This window comes from Triturus cristatus, chromosome 10 (genome assembly GCF_964204655.1).
Source record: "Triturus cristatus chromosome 10, aTriCri1.1, whole genome shotgun sequence".
Classification (NCBI taxonomy): Eukaryota; Metazoa; Chordata; class Amphibia; order Caudata; family Salamandridae; genus Triturus; species Triturus cristatus.
In genome coordinates this window covers 223,763,398-223,790,789 of record NC_140593.1, presented here as the reverse complement: position 1 = coordinate 223,790,789, position 27,392 = coordinate 223,763,398, and the positions used below count along the sequence as shown (strand labels likewise).

General features: G+C 44.8%; 1 protein-coding gene across 1 annotated transcript in view; it reads left to right on the top strand.

The window, feature by feature from the left end:
- Positions 1-27,392, top strand: part of LOC146789239 (serum paraoxonase/arylesterase 2-like) — a 375,480-nt gene that overhangs the window by 299,948 nt on the left and 48,140 nt on the right. Inside the window, exon 8 of the mRNA XM_085630859.1 lies at positions 9,592-9,720. Within this exon, the coding sequence (XP_085486985.1) occupies positions 9,592-9,720 (129 nt within the window). The remainder of the gene's footprint in view (positions 1-9,591; positions 9,721-27,392) is intronic.

Sequence of the window (27,392 nt, the reverse complement as noted above, 5' to 3'; positions counted from 1 at the left end):
GGTGGTCAGACCAGGTAATGGGAAGAGGTAGGCTTGCTTATATGTCAAAGTTGTGAAAGATTTGGTCTAGGGTATAGCCTTTCTCATGGGTGGCCGAAGAAATAGATGGAAACATGTTGCAGGCCTGCAGCGTCCCCAACAAGGAAATTGTTTGAGCGTCTTTTCCATTGTCCATATACATATTGAAATCTCCCAGAATAAGGCAGTTGTTGTATTTTAAGGCCAGGGAGGTGGTGGCTGTATTAAGCGTAGTAATAACATTTCCAATTGTACCGAGAGGTCTGTAAATCAGAAAAACAGCTGTGCTATGATGGGGGGATAAGGTACAGCAGAAGCCTAAAGACTCTGCACCCTTGATGTTTTCCATTGGTATGGGAGAGCAGTCTAGTTTTTAATTGTAAATTATGGTGACACCGCCCCCCTTCCCACTTTGTCGGTCTCTCCTAAAGATTTTATAACCCGTAGGGATGGCCGAGGTGATAGTAGAGTTGGAGGCTTCAGACAGCCAGAACTCAGTGAGAAATAAAAGATCAGACTGTTCGTCTAAAAGTAGGTCAGAAATGTGTGGTTCATGCATTTGCATAGAGTGACAATTTAAAAGGGTGGCCTTTAAGTCCTCTGTTTTCTTATTGTTTTTAAACTTATTGTTGCGTGGGAGGATCTTGGGTGCGAGTTTGCTAGGCTGGAGGAGAGACCAGTTGCACTTATTGCATCGAAAGTCTACCTCCAAGCTCGGATCAGCGGCTGTACACTGACATAATGGTAGCCACCTAAGGCTAAGCAGTTTTTCCCTATTGAAATATAGTGGAAGAAACTCACCGGAGGGGAACTGGGCAGCATGGCCAGAGCCAGACGCCTCCGGGATGCTGACGGGCGCAGAGGGCCTTGCCTTTGGCACACCAGCGGCACGCCGAAGGCACGCGTCCGTTTGCATCGGGAATATATAGGCTAATGCCTTTGATGAAACTGGACCGCTAATGCAGCTGAGGAAGCGGAAACTGCGTGGGAAACAGGGGCTCAAATTGGATCATAAATTCTAAGCTGTTCTGAACAGGGGCCCCCAAAATATGTTTGGCCCAGGGCCCCCAAAATCCTTAAGATGTCCCTGTAGGTGCGCTCAGATTATGAATAATGCCACTGAGTTGGAGTTGCTAGCAATGAGGTAAATGTCGGAAAGTTCGTTGGTCTTCTTTGAGCGAGTGAAACAGCCAGCAATAGAAGCCCGGCGAAGTAAGCCTCATGGCGAAAAGCCAGTGGCAGCGAGATCTGCGAGGGAAGAGCAGCCAGGAGTTGCGGGAGATTTTGAAGCACAGGAAAGTCTCTTGGGAAACAGGCATGTTAGACGAGGAACATTTGCATGTTTGTCTGAGACTTTCCTTTGCTTTCTGACGCCCATAACCCATCTCTTGTTATTTTACAGCTACCTAACTGTTCGGATTACAAATTATTATCAAGAGCTTTTTTTTTTTGACCGCTGATCACCCTGAAGACAAACACACAGTCCTGGTAGACACTTAACTGATGTGTGCATTATTTATATATCGTCAATTTGGCTATGGATGTTATGTGTCTCTGTTTAGCAACATTCTTATGTTTGTACAATCCCACATCCAGGGCCCACTAAAAGGGGGAGCTGCGTATGTAATTAAGGCCGTTGCTTAAACACGTAAATTAAACTTCTGTAATTCCCATAGAGGGCCTCAAGGCCCATATTTTGATTCCTCTCTAAGCTTTCTGTGATAGCATTCAGATATCACAGCAAACGGCATACGTCTACAACCGGCCAGTGCCATTGTCATTGGTTGTTAGATATGTAAGATAAATGAGTATCAACAAATATTGAAAATGTTTCAATTCTGAAATTGTTTTGAGACTGTGAATGAAACGTTATGGACCTAATTAAACATTGGGGCCCATGGAAGGAGTCGTGGTCTTCAGGGTGTCTCAGCTAGTCCTGTTACTGTCACTTTGTTAGACATGCCAAGGGTAGTAAGTAAGCGCTATAATACAAATGCTTGTGTTCATTCTTTGCTCTTCTTCGTTTTAGCACCTTGCCTGGAGGCCATGCACAATGTAACTGTCTCCTTCTTCTTCGACTTTCAACTCCACCCTCTTGTCACGTGACTGCCTGGGCCAGGATACTTCTTTCACATCCTGCTCTCTCTAGAGATCTCTCCCTCCAATGGGTGCAGTCCAGAGACCTGCGCCGTCAAGCTTTCTTTCGCTTTTCGTCCTTCTTCCCCAACCTCCTGTTGTGTTTTCACATCTCATAACAAGCATTTGCAATGCATCAGGTCTCACATTTACGCGAGTTTGAGCTATTGGCATTTTAAATGACAATGCCTTTTATTTATCTTTTAGATTTTGAAACATAAATAAAACGCATTGTCATTTACAATACCAATAGCTTAAACTCGCGTAAATGGGAGACATGTTGCATTGCAAATGCCTGTTAGATACTGTGGTGAATAAACTGGCCCATTTGAACTAAAGTCTCTTCACTCTTTTCAGAGGTTACAAATATTATGAGATAATAAGTGTGGTCCTCTATATCACTAAGCAAACCAGTCATGTATGGTCTGTAAAATTGACACATAAACTGGATATGAGGATTTTGAACTTTGCACTTTAAACAACAATTCCTTTTTATTGTTACTGAATAATAAGACTCGTCAAGACAGTGTGGTGTAGTTCCTATTTCCCTTATAGGCTCTGCGCATTGGAATAATATACACTATAGTTTTTGCATAGGACTAAGGTCAGTATGCTCCTATTGAGTACATTAAACTTAATTACTTGTGTGTGCCAGCTAACTCAGAGGTCACTAGAAACTTCTCGAATGAACAAGCAGGGATTCGTTTCTGACAACCACATAAAAATGACAACTTTATTTCCCTTAGAATCGGAACGTGTCTCAGAATCGTGGAAACAATAGATAACAGTTTCACTCAGTCAATTTCGCACGCTTAGTTTCTCCAGAGTTACACAGAAATAGAGAGACGGGCGTTTCAATAAAAGGATTTATTGAACAGTCTTGTTTCTCGTGTAAGAGGTATGAGCTGTTACAATCATTAGACAGTAAGCAAGATATATTTGCAAAATGAAAGGGATCCAGCAGTGGCTGCTGCCATCTCGAATTTAGGGGGCAGTGGTTGTCAGCACGGGGAAAAAAATAACAAAAAAAAATTTAAACACCTTGTAGGAAGGTGGGATCTAACTGCATGGTTACCCTCAATTTTTGCCCGGTGTTTTGCTGGTTTGTGACTAGTCTGACTGGGATCCCGCTAATCAGGATCCCAGTCTATCTGCTTTCTCCTTAAAATGTTATGTCATGTACTTAGGTGCACTCCAGATTGGATACTGGGGTACCCTTGTCAGTCCCTAGTATATGGTACACCGGTACCCAGGGCATAGGTACCCCAGAGGCCTCCCATGGGCTGAAGCATGTATTATGCCATCTATGAGAGGCCATGCAAAAGGGAACTACAGGCCTGCCATTGCATGCGCCACTTACTTTAGATATTGGTTTACTATATCTATAGGTCACTACACTTAAAACCTATAAGTCACCCCTATAGCAGGCCTTGACAGTCCGAAAGGCAGGGTGCTGGGTATTACGTGGAAGGGTGCCCCTGAATGAGCAGAGTACTCCTGCAGCCTTCATAGACCATTCTGCGGGGTTTTCGGTGATGCAGCCCGACATAGGTAGAGCAGCAATTTTATGCTCGCTTAAAATGCTATCTCGAAAACGGCTGCAACAAACCATGTCGTGTTTGGTATCAAGCACCTTGGACTCATACCTCCACACCGGTAACTGGTGTGGGAGGTATGATTCCAGCCCTCAGAAGCAAGCTTTGTGGGTCCCTGGTCTTCCCGGTACCAGCCTTCTCTACCCGGACAGCACCAAATGGTTGCTGCTGACCAGAGACACATTTCTGCCCTCCTGCTGCTGAGCCAATCTCGAGCAGAGGAAGGCAGCACAAAAGGCATCCTGTCACAGTGAGGTGTGACCACCTCCCAGACAGGATTCAGCCTATTGGAGCTGGGTGGGTGCACTTCCAAAGTGCCTGAAAGTCTGCACGAGGGGCACATTTGGTGTCCCTGTTCATACTCCAGTTCAAACCATTTCTGCGAGCCGTTGGCTCCAGCTCTGGTGCGAAACTGGACAAAGGACATGGGAGTAACCTCCCCACTGTCCTGACCCTCCCCTAGGAGAGTCCCCTGAATCTGTCCAACCCTCTCTCGTGGGTACAAAAGGGCTTACCTGGCTGTAGGACCCGAGATTCGACGTGGACAAGACCTTCGACCTTCGACCGTCTGGACACTCTGGACTTCGCTGGACTTCAACTGAGCTTGACTTCGTCTCTCTCTCCGTCCAAAACATCGTCTGTGCACCAAACAGGCTCCGTGCAGGACCTGTGGAGCATCAAGGACAAATGAAGTATCTCCCTTGGAGTGAAGGGGTCATTCCCCTGCATTTGCAGGCACCATAACGCAACTGACCAGTCTGCTGATCCTGAGCTCCTGCGGACTCTTAAGGCTCAAGCAACACAGGAGGTGGTTTCCTACATTCCTTGAGGTTGAGTTGCCCTCTCACCAAGTTTGAGGCCAGTATCCCTCGTGGGGACCGCATAACCAGAACCCCTGTGCACCGCGTACTTTTGCACGTGCATATGCTTGTTGCTGTTCCTCAACTTCGTGCATTGGGCTGTCGCTGTCCCCTTGCTGTGGTGAGTCCACTGGTCCTTTGTGGGCCAGACCTCGACCTTCCTCGACCTTCTTTGTGGGTTGCCGCTGCCAAGGCTTGCTTGTGCTCCCGCCGGATACCGACCCCTCAGCACTCGACATCCTTCGTGGGACAGCTCATATCCGGCTCCTGGTCGTCCTCGACATCTCCTGGTCCCTGCAGCTGTAGAGTCAAGGTCTCCTTCTTCACACCTGAAGCACTCGACATCGGTGGTCATTCGTCTACCGAGCCCCTGGTCACTGCTGAGTGACCCAGACTCTGTCCCCTCTGCTTTCAGGTTCCTTCCTTCAAGAATCCACCTTTGGGTTCCACCAGATACTTTTCTTCCTTCCAGCAAGGGCATTCCTTTGAAGACTCCCATTTAGAACTACAGCGGTTTCCGACGCCACTTCAGTCCTATACACCCGGCTTCCCTGGGATAGGTAACTGGTACTTCAGTATCCACGGGTGAGGTGGCTCTCCAACCTTCTATGTTCCAAAGGGTTTCCTCGCAATCCACTGGGAAGGGGCCTTAAACTTTAAAACTGCAACGTTACTCTCCCATTAAATAGTATGCACACACTGCACCTGTCCTCCATGGGGTCCCTACTTACTCACATTGGGTGGTTCCTTGGGGTCCGAGCAATTCTACATCCTCTAGATTCTGTCTTGACTCGAGTCGTGGTTCTTATACCACTATTTTAGTATATGGTTTGGTCTCCCCTGGGAGCCCACTGTGTGTTAGTGCTACTTACGATTGTTTCTGTGCTATAGTTTTGTGTGCTTTGTGTTTATCTGCGTGCAGCAGATACTGTGAGGTATTTCAGGTGTGTTATAATAATAAAAATATTTTCTTATAACTACTGTGTGGTTCTCCTTTCATTTAACCAATACAATAAGGTTGCATTCTGGTAAAACAAGCTGCTTAACATTCCTTCAAGACTAAGCCTGAAGGCTGCTCTCCACAGCTACCACTTGGATAGCTTTCTAAGATTAACTTTGACCTTAGAACTTTGAAGTCTGTTTGGACTGGTGCAGGTTGCCCACTTTAATTAGTGGACATCACATACCAGGCCAACTTCTCACACACCTACCTTTCGCTGCCGGTCCGCGCTCTTCTGCTCCCTCCTTGTGCCATGCCTCGCTGCTCCTGGCACTACAATCCCCAGGAGCGCAGGCCCACAGAACCCACCCTATCCCAGCGCTTCTCCCAGCATGAGAGAAGTGATGGGTTTGTGTGGAGCAAGCCAATTTAACGCTTTGTGGGGACTGGGTGATATGTCCCAAGAACAGCCTGGAGATATCAAAGTGCAGATGTAGGTTTGGCCGACCACTTCCCCCCTGCAGATGCAGAGACATGGTCCCGCCCTGCCCCAGACTCACAGGCACGGACTGTTAGACCTGGAAAATAGGGCTGCATTTAAATTAAACGTTTTCTTAATTAAGGGGCAATCACAGAAATGTTGGTCTGTTGTCTAGCAGGCCACCATCCTTGTGATTTCTTCCAATTGGAGTAAGTCACAATTTGTGATCTATTTCATGAATACTATTGAGGTATGAAGCAAATACAAGATGATGGACGCAGCGCTAAAATTTTTCAGACTCCCACCCACAGTCACAGATGGGCTGAATCCATCATCGTTCTTTAGCTCAGCTCGCCACCTCAGTTCAGACCCAGCTATATGCAAATCAGTCTTGACCCTGTGCCTCATGGGAACAGTCCAGCCCGAACTGCCAAGCCAGGTCTTCCCTGAACTGGAAACAAGCATCTTGGGACCCGGATTTGGGGTAACACCCCTCATCAGCCAGGCTAGCTTGAATCCAGTGGCAAACTGAGCAAGGTACGCCACTCTGAATCCTTTTTGGACAAACTGACCTATTCATAGAAAGGTTGGCTCATAAACTTTCTGATCACAAAATTGCTGGCTGTAATTTGTGCACATGATTAGCAACAAATCAAGTAATCAGTCAAGTTGTTTAGCACAGCCAATCACCCTAGAGGGTATCCAGGTGCTTGCAGGGACAAAGGGACTCAGACTCAGTTAGTTGTCTCTTATCCAGTTGATGAAGCTTGTCATGCGCCATTGCAAGCTGGTTCGGGTATTGGTAGGGTCCTTAGAGAGGGAGAATATGAGTTGAGTATCGTCTGCGTAAGATATGAAGTTGAGTTCCTGGGATCTGACGATGTTGGCCAAGGGAATGATGTAGGTGTGGAAGAGGGTGGGGCTGAGGGATGAGCCCTGAGGGACACCGCAGATGATTTCCTTCTGTGTTCTTTTGGTGAGGAATGAGGAAATCCATTTGGAGCATACCCTTGGATGTCAATGTTGTGTAGCCTAGCAATCAGCGTGTGGTGTTATATGATGTTGAATGTCGCTGAGAGGTCGAGAAGGTTCAGGGCTGCTATCTCTCCTTGGTTTCTGTCTCTACAGAGGTTGAAGATGTGGTGTGGGCAGTGGTCCTTGGGGTCTCATGAGTGAATGCAATTCATGATGTTGGCAATTTCCTGAGGCGTGAGCAGGTTCCATGTGGTCAGTTGGTAGTCTGTGCTGCTTGCGGTGTGGGTGTGTAGGTTGAGAAAGTCTGTAGGAGTGGACTGTGGTTTGAAGTTTTTGTAGATAGTGGTGAATAGTTGAGGCTGTCGCAGAGCTCCCGGGGGATGCTGTTCTTTGTGGTTGCGAGGGTGGAGAACTACCTGACAATGTAGAAGAGTTCCTTGCTGTGGATGGAGCTGGAATCGATGTGAGAAACTAGGGTGTCTCTGTTCTTGTCCCTCAGTAGCTGATGGTAGCAGTTTAGGGAAGTGGTGAAGGAGGTCCTGGCGGAGGTGTCCTTGCTAATGCACCATCTTCTTTCCTGTTGTGTACAGATGCATTTTGCTGTTCTAAGTTCTTCAGTGTACTGGCTAGCCTGTTTTGTGGATCTCCTGTGGTTGATGTCTTTGATGGTGGCAATTTAGTTCCCGCAGTTTGGGATTCAGGTGTTGAAGTTCCTGACACTCTGGTGGAGGGATGTGGTGGGGTCAGGTTTGAAGCTATTGAGAGCATCAGCTCAAGCTCAAGCAGCGGTGGGGGGTGTTCTGCTGAGTATGAATGGCGGTGTGTGGATTGGTGACATTGATATGGAGGATGTAGTGGTCAGTCCAGTTGAATTTGGTGACATGGCTTTACTTGACACAGGAGCTGGATGTAAAAATGGGGTCCAGCCTGTCTCCTGTGGTGTGTGTGGGGTCACAAATAAGTTGGGTGAGTTTTATGTTGTTCATACATTTGAGGAGGTTGGTGGTGTTGGTGTCTCTCTGATCTCCGAGGTGGAAATTGAGGTCACCAAGGAATATGAGGTCATTGTAGTGAATGGCGCGGGGTGCAATGAAGTCGGTGATGGAGTTACAGAAGCTTGGGTGCGTTCCAGGGGGTTGGTAGGCAAGGGTGCCTCTGATGGTCGACTTGACATCAGATTGGAGCTTGGAGTTAAGGTGTTCAATGATTGGGGTGGGGTTGGCCGTTGTGGGGGTGCACAGGATTGTCTCTTTGTGGATGATGGTGATTGCTCCTCCAGGTTTATTGATGCGGTCCCTGTGGGTGATCTTGTATTTATCGGGTATTGATGTTGCGATGTTGGGGGTGGATGTAGGGTTGAGCCAAGTCTCATCGGGTGCACGTGTGGAGATAAGTCCCCACAGCTCAGTGGGATGTTTCCTCAGTGAGTGTGTGTTGAAGAGGATGCATATGATCTGGTAGTGGGGGCTGTTGTGGCGTGGTGGAAGGTCTGCACAATTTCTGGGTTGTGCATTGATGAGCATGCTGTGACAGGTAAAGTTGCAGTTGGTGCTAGTGAATGGAGCTACTGTAGTGTGAGGGGAGGCACGGCAACAGAGTTTGTTAGGGTGTTCCGTTTCAAGGTGCTGAGGTCAACAGCGGTGTAGCTGTGGGGTGCCATAGAACCATGGTTCCTGGCACTGGGTACAGTCCAGACGTGGACGGGTGCAGGCTGGCTCACCTTTGGCACCTTTGGTGCACCATCGGCACACGGGCTGCCCAGCTGCACTGTCCTGGGAGGTGGTAGAGGCATGGGGGAACATTGGGGGGGCTAACTAAGTTGGGAAGAAGATGTGCGAAGATTGCACAGGAGAGCAGATAAGGAGCAAGGGCAGGTGGGAGAGGAGAAGGGGGGGGAACGGTGGTGGGAGGAGCAAAGAGTTAATAAAGGGGGGGCCAGAATTGAGCACAGAGGCACCGCAGGTGCAACAGAAACACAAAAAGCAAAAAGGCACAAAGAGAGAGAGTGAAAAATGCAAGAGCAGAAATAGCACAAACAGAGTATGTGAGAAATGTACAGAAAGTAGAAAGGCACACTAGACAGTGTGAGAAATGCAAAAAGCAGAAGATACAAGAGAGTGAGAAATGCAAGAGCATAAAGGCACAAAAAGTGAGAGTGAAAATAGCAAAAAGGCACAAAAGAGAGGAATGCGCATAGAAAAGCATAAGTACAAAAAAAGAGAAATATGAGAGAAAGGAGAGAGTGCCGGAAGACAGCGAGAAGGCAGCTAGAAAATTGGATCAGCGGTTGCTCACATAGCGTGCAGCTAGGTCCAAAAGGGCCTAAACTGATTGAAGTACCAGCCCAGGTAAGTTGGGAGCCTAGGTACCTGCTCAATAAGGTCGGCTGCAACTGCCATTAAGTAGGTCCTGGGAGATGGGAGTGACTACAAAGTTTGTACACCTGGCCCAGCATTTCTATTGGAGACAGCAGAATCAGGAAGGATCATAACAAGATAGGACAATGCCAAATAATTGCATCAAAATTATGCTGTGCCACAGTTTTTTGTTTGCTTGCATAATTATAGTTCTTCTTTCTTTTAAAAGGAGTTGCAAATTGACAAACTGGTAGATAATTTATGTGTCGATCCAACAACAGGGGACGTTTGGATTGGATGTCATATCGATGGTTGGAAACTCTTCAGTTATGATCCTAAAAGTCCTCCTGGATCTGAGGTTAGTTTGTAAGATTGAAGTATTAAGAATTATTATGATGATTATTGCTATTTTATTGTTATTTGTTGTATGTAACATGATCTTGTAGATTTGATATAGTCACATCAGGGAGGATGCGGAAGTGTTCTATAACACTGACACCATTACAGCTGAACATCAAGACTACCAGGAGGGTTGTATTGGATGGAATAAGTGTTTTCATTGGTGTGTGTTTGGTGATCTTGATTTTGAAGTATAATGAGCCGTTGTCATTAACGACCCTGGGCAATAAAAACGGTACATTTTATGCCAATCGCTAATGGTTAATAGTGTACCTTTTTCATTTATACCAAGTTACTATTTTGTCAAACTGATTTAATTCTTGGGGTATTGGTGCTGGCACCTCTTTGATGCTGTTCCATAAGTAAATTGTAGATTAGTATGAAGGAGGGGTGCAGAAAGTATCTGGGGGCATATGTATCAAATGATTTTTTAATCGCAAACGCTGCGATTCGCAAAATAACAGCGTTTGCGATTGAAAAATCGCTAATCGGGATGTATGAGCCAATATCTCATCGCAAAATTAAGGAATTGCTAATTTAGCGATTTCTTAATTTTGCGTAAGCATTTAAGAAATCGCAAATTGCGATTTCTTAAATGATATGTAACACGCACCCAAGTGGTGCGAATTATCCTTAAGAAATCGCGAATTACCACCAACTTCTAGTTGGTGGTAATTTGCGATTTCTTTTAAAAAAGCACTTTTTTTAATTATACAAAGTGCCACGTGGCGCACATACATGCCCTCAGGGCATGTATGTGCGCCATATGCGCACACATGCTCATTTCAGGGGTGCATCAGGGTGTCATCATGACACCCTTGCACCTTTGAAATTATTCTCAAATTGCGATTAGCAAATTGCGATTCGCAATTTGAGAATTACTTCCCATTCATTCCTATGGGTCTCCTGGCCCATAGAAATGAATGGGAAGGTATTCCTTAATTGCGATTTCACAATTTGCTAATCGCAAATAAGGAATTTTAAGAAATCGCAAAAGTTTAGCGATTTTTTACATACATCCCGTTTTGCAATTCTCAAATAGCGATTCTTTAAAAATCGCTATTTGAGAATCGCAAATGGAGATGTTGATACATATGCCCCCTGGTCTTTAATTGTACATGGATTGGCAATGGTCTCTCCCACGAGCAAAGGGATCACTAATTTCAGGTCATTGTTTTCTGTCTGATTGCTTGGGTTTAAACTTGCTCCATGGTTGGTTTCTCAGGCATAGTAAATTGGCTCATTCTTCTATTCCTTCGTTAAATATTGTTCTGTCAAAATACAGTGACTGCATGCATTTGCCCCATGACATTCTAAAAATCTTGGAGTCATTTTCAACACAAAAAGCTCCTAATCACACTTTATTTCTTAAGGCATTGGGCCACCACAATGAGTGTTAACCTCAAGAAACAGTATCACTTCCAGATATAACCAACTCTAGGCTTACCTGAATCTGCACCCCCAGGATACTTGACAGAAAACAACTCACGGCCTACCAAATAGCCTGGATCTTCGGACACCACAGAAACATATGCAGATCATCTTCACTTGGGCTTTTACACTTGGGACACACCACGAAACCTCCTGAACCGAACTTGGAGAGTCTTCGAGGAGTCCAATACGCCCTGTGCACCGTGAAAAAATGATTACTCCTTAAAAATGCAAGTTTTACAATTTTATAAAGCATAGACATTGTTACTTGCCATTGGTCTTCCGTAGCAAACTCCGGCAAGCAATCTCCCCACAGGGTCTCTGGGAGCGTGAAGGGGCCGTCCTTCATTTCAAGCAGCAACCAGTAGCACAGTTGTATTTCTTTCTTAAAGTCACGAATCAAAAACAGCTTCTCCTCCAGTTCATTATAAGAACCTATTTGATCGCCCATTCCCGCCGACCAACTCTGAATCTGTAAATTCTTGAATCTAGAGAAGCTGGAACCCCACTCCTGCTCACGCTGACCCCATGTAATTAATGATCGATCCGGGAATAACTGCTCCCATCTCTGAAGACCCTTCTCCTTTAAAGGACAAGCCAGCAAATCCTTAGACCAGGGTGGGGATCCTGGGGCATCCCAAATTGAAGCCTTCTGGCTATAATATGGAATCTTTAAAACCCGCCTGATTCTCTACCATGTCTCCGCGATGTCTCTTAGAACCTTTAACCTGACCTTTTTAAAGAATTTCGGATCAGCAGATTTATACATGAATCCATTCTCATTATAATCCTGCTTCTTCAGCATAACTTCAAACATTCTGCCAATTGCCGAATCCGTCGGGGTATTCAGCAGCATCCTACTATTTTTTAACAAAAATGCTCACAAGTAAAGTTGAAAATCCGGCACCGCCAAACCACCCTTCAACAACCGTCTCCTTAGCTTCTTCCAAGAAAGGCGCAAACCTTTAGATGCCCAAAGAAAAGTGCCAATCTCACTCTGAAGTTTTAAGAACCACTCCTTCTTAAAAGACAAGGGAACTGTTTCAAACAAAAATGTTAACTTTGGCAAGATCATCATTTTGACCAAATTTACACGGCCAAACAAAGTGAGTGGTAAATGCGACCAACCCCTTAGACTAGCACTTATTTCCTTTTTAAGCTTGAGAAAATTAACCTTGGTAAGATCCGCTAGGTTATGAGTTATCCTTAGTCCAAGATACCTCATATCTTTTTTACACAAAATTCCCTCAGTATTCATGTTCCAGGCCATAACTTCAGTTTTTTCCTTATTAACATCATAGCCCGAAACAGACCCAGACTCTTTTGTAATATCCAGGAGATAAGTCATAGTTTGTTGTAGTTTAGAGGTGTAAATTATTATATCGTCTGCATACAGCCCGATCTTCTTAGACCAACATCCGACCTCAAAAGGCACAATCGTCTCAGAAAGTCTTATCATACAAGCAAGAGGCTCTATATAGAGGTCAAACAGAAGTGGTGACAACGGGCACCCCTGCCTAGTTCCCCACCTAATCCTTACTGGCTGCGTCAACGACCCGTTCACCAGCACTCTTGCTATGGGGGCCCGATAAATAGCAGATAGAATTTTACCAAACATTTTTCCCAAATTTAGATGTTTGACTAGGGTGTGCAAATAAGCCCAATTAACTCGATCGAAGGCCTTGGCGGCATCTAATGCGATGACCGCCAAAGGGAGATCATAGGTGGAGGCTATATCTATAGAGCCAATAAGGGAAAAGGTCAACTCCTTCAACTGTCGACCTCTAATAAAACCCTTTTGGTCCTCATGAACTAAATGTGGAATCACACTATTCAGCCTCCCAGCAATAATTTTGGCAAAGAACTTATAGTCAGTATTTAAGAGGGAAATAGGTCTATACGATTCAACATTCCTAGGATATTTGCCTGGTTTAAGAATAAGCATTATATTTGCCTCGTTCCACGAAGGTGGGAGTGAAGTATCACCGGTCAAAATCGCATTAAACAACTGTGTCGAAATAGGAGTTAAAACTCCAAGCAGGGCTTTATAAATTTCCGCTGGAAGGCTATCTGGGCCAAGTGCCTTGCCTCTCTTTCCCTGTCTCATAACCACCTCGACCTCTCCCTCCGTAATCTCTTGATTCAGAACAACCTTAAACTCCTCCGATAAAGGGACCAAAAGTTCCACCCATCTTAAAACTGCCTGATCTTCCAGCACCAGATCTTCCTGATATACCTTCTCAAAATAGTCACAGAAGGCTGCAGCTATACCTTTATTATCATTAATTAAACCCGTCTCGTCGCTTTTCACTTCTTGAATCAAGTTTCGCACTTGGTCACTCTTTGTCTTCCAAGCTAGAAGCTTACTGCAGCCCTCACCATACTCAAAATGAGCAAGCTGGCTAACGTCCCACTTCTCTTTAACTCTAGCTCTGAGGATTCCAACTAGATCTGCCTTTAAATCAATTAGATCTTGTAGAGCCTTATCACCAGCCTCCATATCACCTAGATTTACTAAACCTGCCTCCTGCTTACGAATCTTTTCTTCGATGTCTGAGACTCTCTTATAATATAGTCTTCTTTTCCTCGCTGCCAAAGCTTCTAACCTCCCTCGCAAAAAAGCCTTGTATGTGTCCCAAACAATCTCAATCTTCGCCGACCCCTATTGGTCTCAAAAAATTCTTGGTTATATCTGGAAGATCCTATCTGCAAGGTAAGGGCAGAGATAACAAAGCCACGCTTATTTTTTATGCCGTGCTTTTGGCTCGTAGAGAGATATGCAAACAATGGGTTTCTCCTGCACCTCCAACAGAGCATGACTGGTTATGTTCCATGAGATATATTGCAAAACTGGATATTTCGGATCAGACAAAGAAAAGATATACATTTTGGAATCCTTTTTTGGCACGTTTGGGGGAAGAGTAGGGTGTTTTGACTAGGCCTGGGCGAAGCACTACGCTACGCTCGCGTAGTTTGCGAAGTTCGCGCTACTTCGCACTACGCGAACTGCACGTAGCACAGTGCGAACACGCGTAGCGTATTGTTGCGTAGTGCTGCGGTCATTTTTTGCTTGCTCGCGGTCCTCAACGTCAAGTTGGCGACCGGGAGCAAGCAAAATGACATCCCGGCGAGACTTTTTCCTTGTTCGCGATCGCGAGCATGGAAAATAAACCTCCCGGCGAGATTCCCAACGCGAGGAGGTCAGGTTTCTCATTGCGAGGGGTCGCGTATGCTCGCGACCGCTCGCGATGAGAAACTACCAGTTCGCGTTGGGAAAGTTGCCGCTCGAGTAAAAATCTACTCGAGCAGCAGAAAACTACAGCTCGCACTGTGCAAGATGCCATTTTCAATGATTGCACAGTGCCGGTTGCTTGTCCGCACTGTGCAATCATTGAAAACAACATCTTGCACAGTGCGAACATGTTACTACGCAGTTCGCGAAGTGCTACGCGTAGCTCGCGTAGTGCGAACTTCACTTTGCGTAGCTTCGCGAAGTGCTACTTCGCGAACTACGCCCACCCTTAGTTTTGACTTGTAAGCGGTAAAGGTCCAATGATTAAGCCTTAGCCTTCCTCGGCTGGTGAAGGTTTTCCTTGGGTGACTGGGAGGGTTTGGGGTAAGGGGACCCTCTGGTCTCAGGGCTTCGGCCTGCCCCCCCCCCCTTCCCCCCCCTCCCCTCCCTCTCAAACTGCATCCAGTAAATGAGGTCGAAAAGCCCAGGGTGGTTTCGTTGAGTTTTGGGCGGCAAAAAGGCAAATGAGGACAAAAAAAACAGTATCACATCACACTTGACTTGAAAGGCATCAATTGGATCCCAGTGGAGGCAATGGTTAAATTTAGAACTATTATAACTGTTCATAAGTCCTACAGAAATAGAAGACTGGGTTGCCTTTAAAAACGGTGCCCCATTACACACCGGTCTACAATCTTTTCTCAACCACTGCTTAACTGATCTGGCAATAATATTTTTGGCTAACGCACTCAGGAATACCCTGGATCCTTACCTGAGGCCTAACACAACTTCATGGTGTTCAAGGAACTCTTGCTATAATGAGGCACCCCCTACACCAGTGTGTTTGAAAGGTCTGGGAGAAGGGGGAAGAAACAGACCATATTTGCCAAAGCAACCTCCCACACGACCTATATTTCTTCAACATCAGCTTATAAAGTGCTCAAACATGGGGCTCCACACAACAACTTAAGTCTACTAGTATTTTTTTTTTTCATTTTTATCAAAATTTAGAAGTTGACCATGCAATTTTTAATTACTTTATATCAAAATTCAAAAATTAACATTACACCATTTCTTTTCTTTTTGACATTCTAAATACAAAAACTGTTACCGGTGAAATTCATATAGCAAAAATTGGAATAAAATAAAAAATGAAACAGTCCCCTACACTCACACCTCATTCATAAATCTCGCACTCATATCACTAGCATACTATACACTTGCATTCCACGCCCCAGACCAACACTGCATGCACAATTGGTAACAAGCGGGGTGACAACATCCACCCTCGGCTGCTGTGCTGATGTCTGGGGTGTCACACTTTCTGGCCGACGTACGTTTCATTAGACAGTATTATTGGTCTCCATCTTCATCAGGACCATTTGCTTATGTTTATTTGTAGTATGGGCAAAGGATTGGGGAATCTAAAAACAGGAGTTGTGGGAGAAGCAGAAGCAGAAACAGGAATTTAGACATGAATTTATATCTGCATTATTTAGCAATCTAACATAGTTTATATGTAACAAATGCCCAAGGAGTTTTATTAACATTGCTCCTTCCTAAAATATTCTAAAACAAAGTGAATGCTCCTCTCTTTAACTTTGTCATGAGTAACATATCTTAAATTGAAAAAAGTCCTACGCATCATATCAATGATCATATTCTCATTTATATTGGTGGGCGTCACTAGGGAAGTAGACATCAAAAACCTGTGCTACACAAAGCAACCAATGAGGTGATTTGTTGGATTGACATGTTACATATATAAAAAGAGTGTGGAGTTTAGGATCTAAAGAAGAGTCACCCATTATTAGTGCTACCATTGTACTTTGGAAAAGAATGTGTATCATACATTGAGCACCAAAACTAGCAAATAAAAGAAAAGGAGGAATTGTTAAAAGATTTATTAATATAGAAATGTTAAGTAGATCAGACAGTGGAGACATTGGTGTGACAGCCCACTATTGGGTCTTGATGTCCACCATTTGTATACATATTGTTTGTTTTCTCCATCTACTTATCCATCTAGACACACTGCAAGAGAAAAGATGTACCTTACTGTTTCTTGGAACGATGCTCAACATGGAAGAAATACATGCACAGGAAGAGCTTCCTAATGGTCTGCTTGTTTCATTGATCTCAGGCTTAGGTATATCTGGGGAATGAATTATATAATAGAATGAGAAAAGTCTTAGATTGATAACACTAACTCTCATAATGAAGAGCATATCTTGTTATAACCATGGATAAGGCGCTCTATATATGTCCACTTTTCTTTATAGGAAATAGTTCTTTTAGGCCCTCTGTGGGGAGTATATATCAAGTCCTCTTTCTCTCCAACTAGTCTCTAGTAGTCCTAAAAAGATGAGTGGAAAAAAAATTGAGTATATTTGGGGTGATGCAAATGTCTTATAGCAATGATATTTGAAAGTAAGGAGACAAATCTGATGGTTACTTTCCCTTACCTGTTGTTGCTAGCTTATTGGTGTCTACATCTCTGCTATGTCCAAGTTATGTATTGGGGAACCGTTGCCGGTAGTTGAATAACTTCTTTTGTCTGCAGAGAAAGACATGACTGTCAGGGTCTTAACTGTCAGTATGTCACAGAGTTTCTTTGAAGTATGTAGTTTCAACGCGCATCTAGCACCACGCACATGGTACTCGCTTACTATTCTCAAACTTGTGCATATTGAGCGTCCTCCATTTATGAATGTATCTATGCGCTCATATCTGCATAGCGTGCTCGAACCAAAGGCAGTTTCATATAAACGAAGTCTTGGGCGCATGTATCCATCTCACTTGGATGTGATTCCTAATCTATGCCCTTAGATGCATACGCTTGCTTGTGTGCCACAAATATGATAAAGGGTGGCTCCGAAGAGGGACTTGCATGTACTTAGAATATTCATGATAGCGTCTGGGATACTAGTCCTAATTTCCTCTGGGCAATTAATCCCTTCTAGCACTACCTCCAATAGTGAGCCTTCTATGCCAGTACTACTATATTACAGTGGATCCAGCATTCTTGTCTGATGGTTGCTTGCGTAGCGTCACTCACCTCTCTGGCAATGAATCTCATACTGAATGGCTCTAATCTTCGGCGATGCAAGGGACTATGCTGTAGCAGGGCCCCTTATATATGCCGTATCTGCAGCTTCTAATCAGCTGTGCCTGCTAACACATAATTACTCCTGACCGGCTACGTAGAAATGTGTAGTTTGGCTTGTACGAGTTGTGATCACGTGCTATGTCACGTATTGCCATAGAGACCTGCTTGATACTCTAAGGTCTTAGCGGACGACATATTGGAATGGATTAGAGTTATTCTAAGACCTTTCTACTTACGTTCTTCCCGGGCGGTGAGTTAATGCAAAACACATGGGGCCATATGTAGGTAGCTAAATACCGGTCGGTAACGGCCGAAATTCGGTAAATATCCCGTTACCGACCGGTATTTAGGCATGTGAGATGTAGGAGGCATGAATTACGGATTCGGTAATTTACCGAATCGGTAATGGATCGGTAAAATACCGAATCGGTAAAATACAGATTCGGTAAATCATATGTAGGGAGCACTAAAGTAAGTGAATTTCAGTTGTAAGGATTCGGAATTTATCACCAAATACAGGTTGATGATAAATAACGAATACCTTTCAAAAAGCTATATTTGGCTGATTTAAATGTGCCATGTGGCAGACATACATGCCCTTAGGGCATGTATGTGCGCCACATGTGCACACATGCACGAATCAGGGGTGCAACAGGGTGTCAATGTGACACCCTGCCACCCAAGGATATGCTTCCCCTATTACCGATTCGGTATTTACCGAATCGGTAATAGTAAACGGCTTCCCATTCAATCCTATGGGCCTCCAGGCCCATAGGAATGAATGGGAAGGGATGCATTATTACTGAATCGGTAAATACCTATTCATAAATACCGATATTTACCGAATCGGTAATAATTACCGATTGTTTACCTACATACTATTTACTGATTCATAAATACCGAATCGGTAAAATTCGGTATTTATGAATCGGTAAATAGTATGTTACCTCCATATGGCCCATGGTGTCCTACTAGTTTTGTGCTGCGCAGGTTCTCTAAGCTTCAGGGGATTTTGAATAATATTTGCTATTAGGCTGATTAATGTGCTTTACTGATCTCAGTAAGTACATATGATGTCAGCCATAATTATAAATTCTCTTGTTTTATTTGTCCAGATTTAAAGACAGCCTATTAATTTATTTGTTTTTGATGATATATTTGTAACGGACTGAGATGGATCCTGTGATGTACTCACACCACCTACTTGTGTATTGTGTATTGCTAAGGTATATTCTGCTACCAATATCGTGCCCTCAAAGATACTCAACGCATCATTTTTTATATGTAAAGAAAATTTTGTATCGGGAAGGTTTTGTGACAACTCAAAATAGAGTCACTCTCTGAATCCTCAGAGTGTGCGTCTATGTTTGTGTTTAAAAAGTCAGGAGGTATGGTCAGAGTTTATGGGTTGGCTGATCTTACACGGGAGACCTCCCTATCTAGAATTCGGGGCTGGCTTTGTATATCAAAAATGAGATGCCTGGACTAGGGGTTCCTCTATTGTATATTCATGTGACTTGCCAGATTATCTCCTCATTCAAAACCATCCTTGACTGAGTCAAGTGTAAAAATCCAGAAGGTTTCTCTACGTTTCCGCACTGTTAGATAATCTTCTCCTGGATACTCCTAACCTTCTAAGGTGTGGAACATGCGTGGCATGTGACACAGCTGTGGTTACCCAACACTGGGAATACAGAGAAAAAAGAGGAGTATTGAAAGACTTCACCAATTGCAAAAGCACCAATATGGTATACCTTATCCTTTACCCTTGCAACAAGGGTTATGTCGGTGAGACAGGACGCAAATTTCGAGTTCGCTATTGTGAACACAAATCGGCTATTAGAACAGGCAGATTAACATCACCTAAGGTTCAACATTGCTTAGCAATGAACCACCAAGAAGATGAGCTTAGATGGCTTATATTAAAGAAGGTTAGAAGTATCCCAGGACAAGATTTTTATTTTATTGTATTTATTATAAAGTTTTATATAGCGGTGGCTAGACCCGTGGGTATCAGAGCGCTTTACATGCAAAAAGGAAAAGCAAAGATTGCATAACATTGCAAGACATGAGGAAGCATAACGATAAAAGCAAAGAAAATACTTAAGTATCAAGTGAGGGGAGAGGCACGCAGGTGGCTGACACAGTTCAGAAGCCACCCTCCTTGACAGTCAAAGTGAGTGGGAAGTCCATTAGGTTCATTCGGTTATTGATGCCTAGGATGATTGCCTTGGTTGGTAAAGTATTGGTTGAGGAGTAAGAGTTTCAGGTCCTTTTTGAAGGACGAGAAGGAGGGGTTGCATCTGAGTTCAATTGGGAGTGCGTTCCACATCCTGGGTACGTTGCCAGAGAAGGACCAGCACTGGGTCGTTTTCCTTTTCAGTTTATGAGGGATGAGAAGAAGAGAGTTGGTGCTTCTCAGAGTTCTGGATTGTCCTGCTTTTACAAGTTTGCTGTTTAGGTAGTTTGATGATTGGATGTGAATGGCCTTGTGTGTGATGGAGGCCAGTTTGTAGATACATCTCCCTTCTATGGGAAGCCAGTTGAGTGTGTTGAGGGTTGGTGAGATGTGTTCAAATCTTTTTACACCAGTTAAGAACGGGCAGCCATGTTCAGGACTGACCATAGTGGGGCAAGGTGAGCTTTTGGTGTTCCTGTTAGGATGGCGTTTCCATAGTCCAGTTTAGAAAGGACTAGGGATTGTACAACTGTCTTGAGATCCTCTAGAGGAACGAAAGGTAAAAAAAATTTAAGGTGTTTTAGAGAGTAAAGCACACTTTTTGCAGAGTTCTTGATGTGGTCCTTCAGTGACAAGTTTTTGTCCAGGGTAATGCATAGTGACTTTACTGAGTCAGATAGGACGAGGGAGCAGTTTAGAGCTTCAAGCATCTTCAGCCAGACTTGAATTGGTTGGCGGTTCTTTTTTGGAGAGAACAGTATTAATTCCGTTTTGTCTGGGATCACTTGTAAGTGGTTTGCGTCAAACCAGGATTGGATCTTGGTTAGCGTGGTATTGAGGTGTCGGACGTCACTGGGCGATTTAATTTTGTAGTATATTTGTGTGTCATCAGTATATAGGTGGTAGTGGGCCCCTGCTTGATTCAAAATACTTGCAAGGGGTTCCATGAAGAGATTGAAGAGGGATGGTGAGAGGATCGATCCTTGTGGGACTCCAAGTTTGACTCGTGTTGGTACCGAGAGGCAGGAGTTGATTTTAATCTGTTGCGAACGGTGTTGCAGGAAGGAAGTGAACCATTCTAGTACTGTGCCATTGAAGGCACAACGGCTCTTCAGAGTCTCAAGTAAAGCTCAATGGTTTACTGTGTCAAATGCCACTGATAAGTCAATGAGGATGAGGAGGCAGGCTTCACCTTCATCTAAGGTTCTGTAGATATCTTCTGCAATATTGAGCATCGCTGTTTCAGTGCTACAACCTTCCCTAAAACCCGACTGAAATGTGTCGAGGAGGTTGAAGCCGTCAATATGTTTAAGTTGTTGGAGAACGCACTTCTCCAATATTTTAGCTAGGAACGGAAGGTTGGAGATAGGTCTGAGGTTGTTGAGCTTGTTGGGGTCAGCTACTGGTTTCTTGAGTATAGGAATGATTTGACCTAGCTGAAGGGAGTGAGGGACACAACCTGATGTGAGAGAGGGGTTGATGATTTTTGTCCAGAAAGGGGCAATGATGTGGTTGTTTTTTTTCTCACTATTGTGGATGGGAGGGGGTCCATAGTGTGAGAAGAATGTTTTAAGCTTGCAATTATATTGAAGACTTTGATTTCCGACGTTCTTCCATTGGAAGCGGGTCTGGGTGTCCGTAAACGCTTCGATCTGTTTGGTCCGTGGTGGTTAAAGGGGGGCAGGTTGCAAGGGGGGGAGGATTAGAGGTATGGATGAAGGATTGTTCAATTTTTGTGACTTTATCTGTGAAGAACCTGGCGATTTCTTCACATCGATCTTTGGTGGCTATTATTTCTTGTAGGGGTGTGCTGTTTGGTTGACTTTTGACTATGTTGAAGAGCTCTCTTGGTCTATTCTTTGTCTGGTCTAGTTGGCTGCGGAAGAAAGCGGCCTTTTCTCTAAAGATGTGTTTTTTATATGCCCCCCGGGTTGAACGAAGTTGTGCTAGGTGAAGAGTCGAAAGGTTTAGTCTCCAAGTCCGTTCTGATTGTCTGAATTGTCTTCTTTTGTTGTCTGAGTTGTCTTCTTTCGTTATTCAGATCCACATTGAACCAAGATTTAGATTTGGTAGATCTCAAATGTTTGAGTTTGAGTGGTGCTACTTGATCTAACACCTCTGCCATTGCGGAATTAAAGTGGGCTGTGAGGTCATCGGCCGTCATATTGGAAGGCTGGGGTTGAAGGTGGGCTTGAATTTTGGATTCCAGTTCAGTTATGGGGACTCCGTTGATGTTCCTGGTCCATTGCTTAGGTTTGTCAGGTAGTATTGGTTGGTTTCTGACCTGTGAGTCAATATTAAACAGAATGAGGTGGTGGTCTTACCAGTCAATTGGAGAGATCGATCTCAAAGAAACCAGCTAATTTTTGGTGATGATTGTATCCAGAGTTGTTCCTTTGGTGTGTATTGGTTCATTGCAGAGTTGTTTGAGGTTGGTAATTTCAAGCAGGTTGGAGAGGTTTTGGGTTGTAGTGTCTTCTGGATTGTTCCAGTGGATATTGAAGTCACCCAGGAACACGTCTTTCGTGTCTGTTGGTGAGAAACGATTAAAATTAAGTTGGTTAGTTCTTCACTGAAGAGGGAACGTTCACCAGGTGGATGGTAGATGGTGTGAAATTTGATGGGCGTGGAGCCTTTGGCTGTAAGTTCAACACCTATGTACTCGAGTCAGATAATCTGTGGATTTTAGTCTGGTAAAATGTATTCCTTCTTTATGGATGATAGCTAGGCTACCGCCTGTTTTAATCATTCTGTCGTGGCTGATGGTGTTGTAGCCTGGAGGGTTGAGAAGGTCTAGGATGGGTGTAGAGTGGACATTGAGCCAGGATTCTGTGAGGAATGCGATGTCTATTTCTTCCGCATATATAGCTTCAGCAATATCTGTGGCGTGTTGTACTGCTGATCTACAGTTTAGGAGCATGCACGATAAAGGCGGGGGCGCCTCAATGGTGGTGTGTGCTGTATGTATAGAAGTGTATTGGGCGGGGGTTCTAGGCGAGAGGACAGGTCTAGGGATTCTATCAGTGCTCACTAAAACTGGGATTGCGAACGGGCCGAGTTCTGGCTAATTTCAAGGTAAGAGTCGTTGATATCATCTGCTTCTTGTTCTGAAATGGGCAGAAGAGCTTGGCTGGGACCATGTGCCTGATTCCTCAAAGGATTGGTGGGCCAAGGGGTGACAGGTGGGGCCATGGAAGAGGCTATATGGGGGAAGGTGAGTAGTTGCCCGCAGTGTGAGAGCAAGGGGGCTTAATCCGGTTGGGAAGGCTTTGTTGGAGGTATAGGATATCTGCCGCAAGGGAGTCCATTTTCTGCTTCATTCAGGTCAGTAGCTAGGAAAGTGTGCTGAAAGGGCATGTAGTCTTTGTCAGGAGCAGTGCATGCCTAGGGTCTGTGGAAGGAGAGGGTATTAGGTTGTGGGATTGAGTGGTATCATTGGGGTTAGGAATGGGGATAGCTTGGACGTGAGGAGTCCGGTCGTTGTTGTTTCCGGTCATGAAGTTAGCAGGCGGTTTTGTGGGTCTTGGGTCCAAGGGAGTGGAATGTGCAGTGGTAAGGAGGAAGTCCGTGTCCAGGGGATTGGCAGTGTGATTAGAAGAGGGGGCGGTTAGGGCACGTGGCGATGGGGTGGGGGAGTGAGCAGTGGCTAGAGGGAGGTCATTGTCCGAGGGATTATCGGTGGCGTTGGGAATGGAGATGGTTTGGGCAGGCGAAGTCGGGCCAGTAGTGGAGTTGGGGATAATTTGTGAGGGCTAGGTTCGGTTCTCCTGCCGTCGGGGTGGGGTGCCTGTAGTGGGTTCAGTCACGGAAAGAATGTCAATTGAGTCCGATCTGCCAAGCACAGGATCAGCCTTGTGGTGTTTGTTAACTGTGCGCTTGCTGGATCTGGTGGTATCGGTTGAGACCGTTGTAAAGGGAGTTAGGGGCATATCAACAAGGGCTTTATCTCTGCTTTTTTGGCTTTAAAAGCCAAAAAAGCAGAGATAAAACTAGCACCCTATCAACAACAGGGTGCTAACACGCAAATTTGCATGTTAGCACCCTTTTACTCTACGCTTCCCCTTGCATCTCTAATGAGATGCAAAGGGGGCGTTCCAGAGTAAAATAATAGGAGAAATGTCGCTAAGCGACATTTCTCCTATTATCAAGAATGTCGCTAACCCTGTTAGAGACAAAAAAAGCAGCGCTAACCGCGGTTAACGCTTCTTTTTTACATCTGCTAATTTTCAGACTTAGCCATGATATCCTATGGAAGGAGGATATCATGGCTAAGTTTGCCTGTCCCTATCAACAAGGTAACGTGTGATTATCGCTGGGTTTCCAGCGATAATCTCACGTTAGCCTGTTAGCGTGTAGATTTTTATCGCTATTGAGATAAGCGTTGCTAATAGCACGCTATCTCAGCGATAAAAATTTACGCTAGCCGGCGATAATTATCCTCACGCTAAGAGCGCTGAGCGATAATTATCGCCGGTTGTTGTTGATATGCCCCTTAGACGGCGAAGTGTGATGATAGGGGTAGTGAGATTGTAATTAGTGATGGTGGATGTGCATGAGCTGTAGCGTGGGTTGTCCGGGGAGTGAGGATGGGTCGGTCCGGTTTATTAGTCAGGGTGGGGGGGGATTAGGTTTGATGGCATTGCTGAGTTAGAGAGGACAGTAATGTTGGGAAGTGCCGATCAAAAATGGTGAGGTGCGTGCCAGAGGCCTGTATGAGAATGTTTCCTGTTCTGAAGATAAAAATTGAGAGTTCCCCTTTAAAGGTCGGGGTGACTGCTGTGAAGATCTTTTCAATTATAAACCAAATAAGACGGCCACCTCAGATGACTGTCTGACACGATGATGTCAGGCACCTCAATGGTTTTTTAAGAAAACCCTCACACACCAACCTGGTTGGTGTCATGCTTCATCATCGGGTCCCAGCTGAGTAGCCGAATGCTACTCAGCTGTGCTACAACACCTGTTTACAGTGGAGCAGGTTTGAGGTGTTGGGTGAATGTGATGAAGTGAAAGTGAATCTAAAAATACCGCCGGATTCTACCTGTTGAATTTATTCTTGGTGATCCTGGGTATATTTAACAAGCATTGCAAATGCAATAGGTCTCGCATTTGTTGGAGTTGGAGTTATTGGCATTATAAATGCCAATGTTTTTTACCTAGCAATGTCGCAGGGTGCAGTGCCATATGTGGCCAAAAGAGTTCCCATGGGACTTCTTTTGGCCACATATGGTAGTGCACCCTGAAACATGGTTAGGTAAATAAAAAACACTGGCATTTATAATGCCAATAACTCCAACAAATGCGAGACCTATTGCATTTGCAATGCTTGTTTAAAATTAACCATCTCACCAGTCTGCCACTCACTCTATTCAAGGCATCAGTCCCTTTAAAAGATGATGAGTGGTTAACAGACGTAAGCAGTCTTTGACTAAAGCGCTACTGTACAAACCCACGACAATTGCAACCAAACATAAGCAAATATAAGGTGCGGCAAGAAGGCAACACCAAAACAAACTCCACACACCTGCATACAGCCCAGCAGTAAACCAAATAATCACAGCAGGATGGAAGGAGGAATAAAATACTGCCAAACCTTGGTGTCTTTAAACGTTGCCAATTTTCTTGTTCGCAGACAAAAAGATGCCATGTTTAGGTAATTCCCCGAGATACCAGCAAAGGAACTGTCATTCTCATGTGGGGCTTTAGAAACCTGGCTGGCAGTTTTTTTCGGTTGCAATGGCTGAGCATTGTTTTCAATGAGCTGGGGAGCAGTGTGGTGCACTGGGTGAGGGGGCGGAAGCCTGCTCTGAGCTATTGCCGTGTCGGGATTAGCTCGCCATAAAGCAGAGCAGTGTGGAGAGCTGAGTGGGCAGGCGGAAGACTGCTCTGAGCACTCGCCGTGTTGTGGCAGGCATGTTTCGCAAAGCTAAAGTTTGCAAGAAGACAGAAAAGCGAAGGTGGTGGGGGGAGTTTGAAAACCTCAGAAATTATTTGGAGAGTGTTGGTGGGATTTTGTGACTTATTGTTATTATTATGTTAAACTTAGGAATCATATTAGGTGACAGGCTGTATTTGGTGGCATCGTTACACATTATGCCAGTTTATTCAGGGGTTTGAATAAAGATAGGGTTTTTAAAAAACTTTTTGTAGCGTTGTTTTTTTGTATGTCTCTTCCTATCTGTACGTGTGCATACACACCCGTGGGTATTTGCGCGAGTGTTTGGTAATTTATACAAAGAAGCAGTGTTTAGAGAAACACCTTCAAATGCAGCTGCGGACATTATGACTGCCGACCTCTGTAGCATACAGCACGAGCATTTCAAGATGACACTGGAAACACTGATTTTGTTGCGGAGCAGAGAAACAAGAGTCACCTGTTATTTTTGTTCCGTTATGTAGGCGCCGCAAATCACAAAAGAAATGTTGTGGCCATGCTGGGAAAGCCTTGCAGGAGAGCGTGTCCTGCCTACAACAGCATTGGTGATAGCGTGAAAGTGAAATCGATGGATGGCAATGCGTCCGTGAGACCAGCCCTGTGGTGGGGGAGGGACAGTTGTGAGAGGCGCCATGAGGAAACAATCTCTCGGCATGCTGTGGCGGGGGCGGGGGAGCGCATTCCAGGCGGGGGAGCGTACCCTTTGAAGTATGATGCCGAGGCTGTGGCTACACGTGCACGCGCCAGTGGGCTGAAGCGCTTCCCCAAACGGATTGCATGGCGGCACGATGCACGTGATTGTTCGCGTGCTCGCCATGCAATCCACTTTTGGGAGCACTTTGAAATGCCCCTCTTACTAGAGTCTCGCATCGCGATTGCGTAAATGCAATAGCTAGGCGAGACCTAAAAACTTGAGAGTGGATAAAGGATACTATGTGTAGCCAATTACTATCCAATGATGGTCGACATGTTTCAGCCCGCTAAAAAAATAAGTGGGGCATTCTTCAGGACCTCTCAATTAACGTGAAAGTGAAAGTGTGTGGTAAAAAATCACCACGTGGTAGAGCATTTTCAGTGTTCTCGCTAAGGAACACTATGTATGCCAAAAAGGACTGACCATAATATGGGTCCTCTCAATGGTTAAAGCCTGTAAGAGAAAAGGACAAAATCCAATACAGTAAAGGACAAGTCTCAGACATGTAGTCAACTTCAGTCTCCATTGTGATTTCCTGAAAAGGAAAAAGGTGTAGTAACACACATGCTTGTATACAAAATGGTGGTCATGCCGTTCTATGCTGTGTAGACGATAAAGCGCATCTTTTGCCTTATTATTAGCATAGGTGTTCATGTGAACCTGTGGTCAAAAAAGTGTTCGGCTATGTTGCGCTGTGAACATGAACTTATTATCGTTACCAGTGATCATAGAGCTGAATGATTAGTAGAAGTAGTTACATAAATTGGTTTGATCGCTCGCATATCTGATCCTGGGGGGGGGAGGGGGGAGCCTTTACATCACCAACTCTGGCGACAGAGAAAAACGAAGGAACAGAATGACCTGGCTTGTTGATTAGCACAAAAAATGGCGTTACGTTTAAGAAAAGAGCAAAAGGTGTACCGGCCGCAAAAGTGTAGCTCCGGTACCCTGCAGCGTGGAATAGTCTTACTTGAAGTTGTGGTCTCTCCCGCCATTCACCTAATCGGTATCCTCAGGAGCAGGCTGGCTACGGAGTGGCCGATACTCCTTG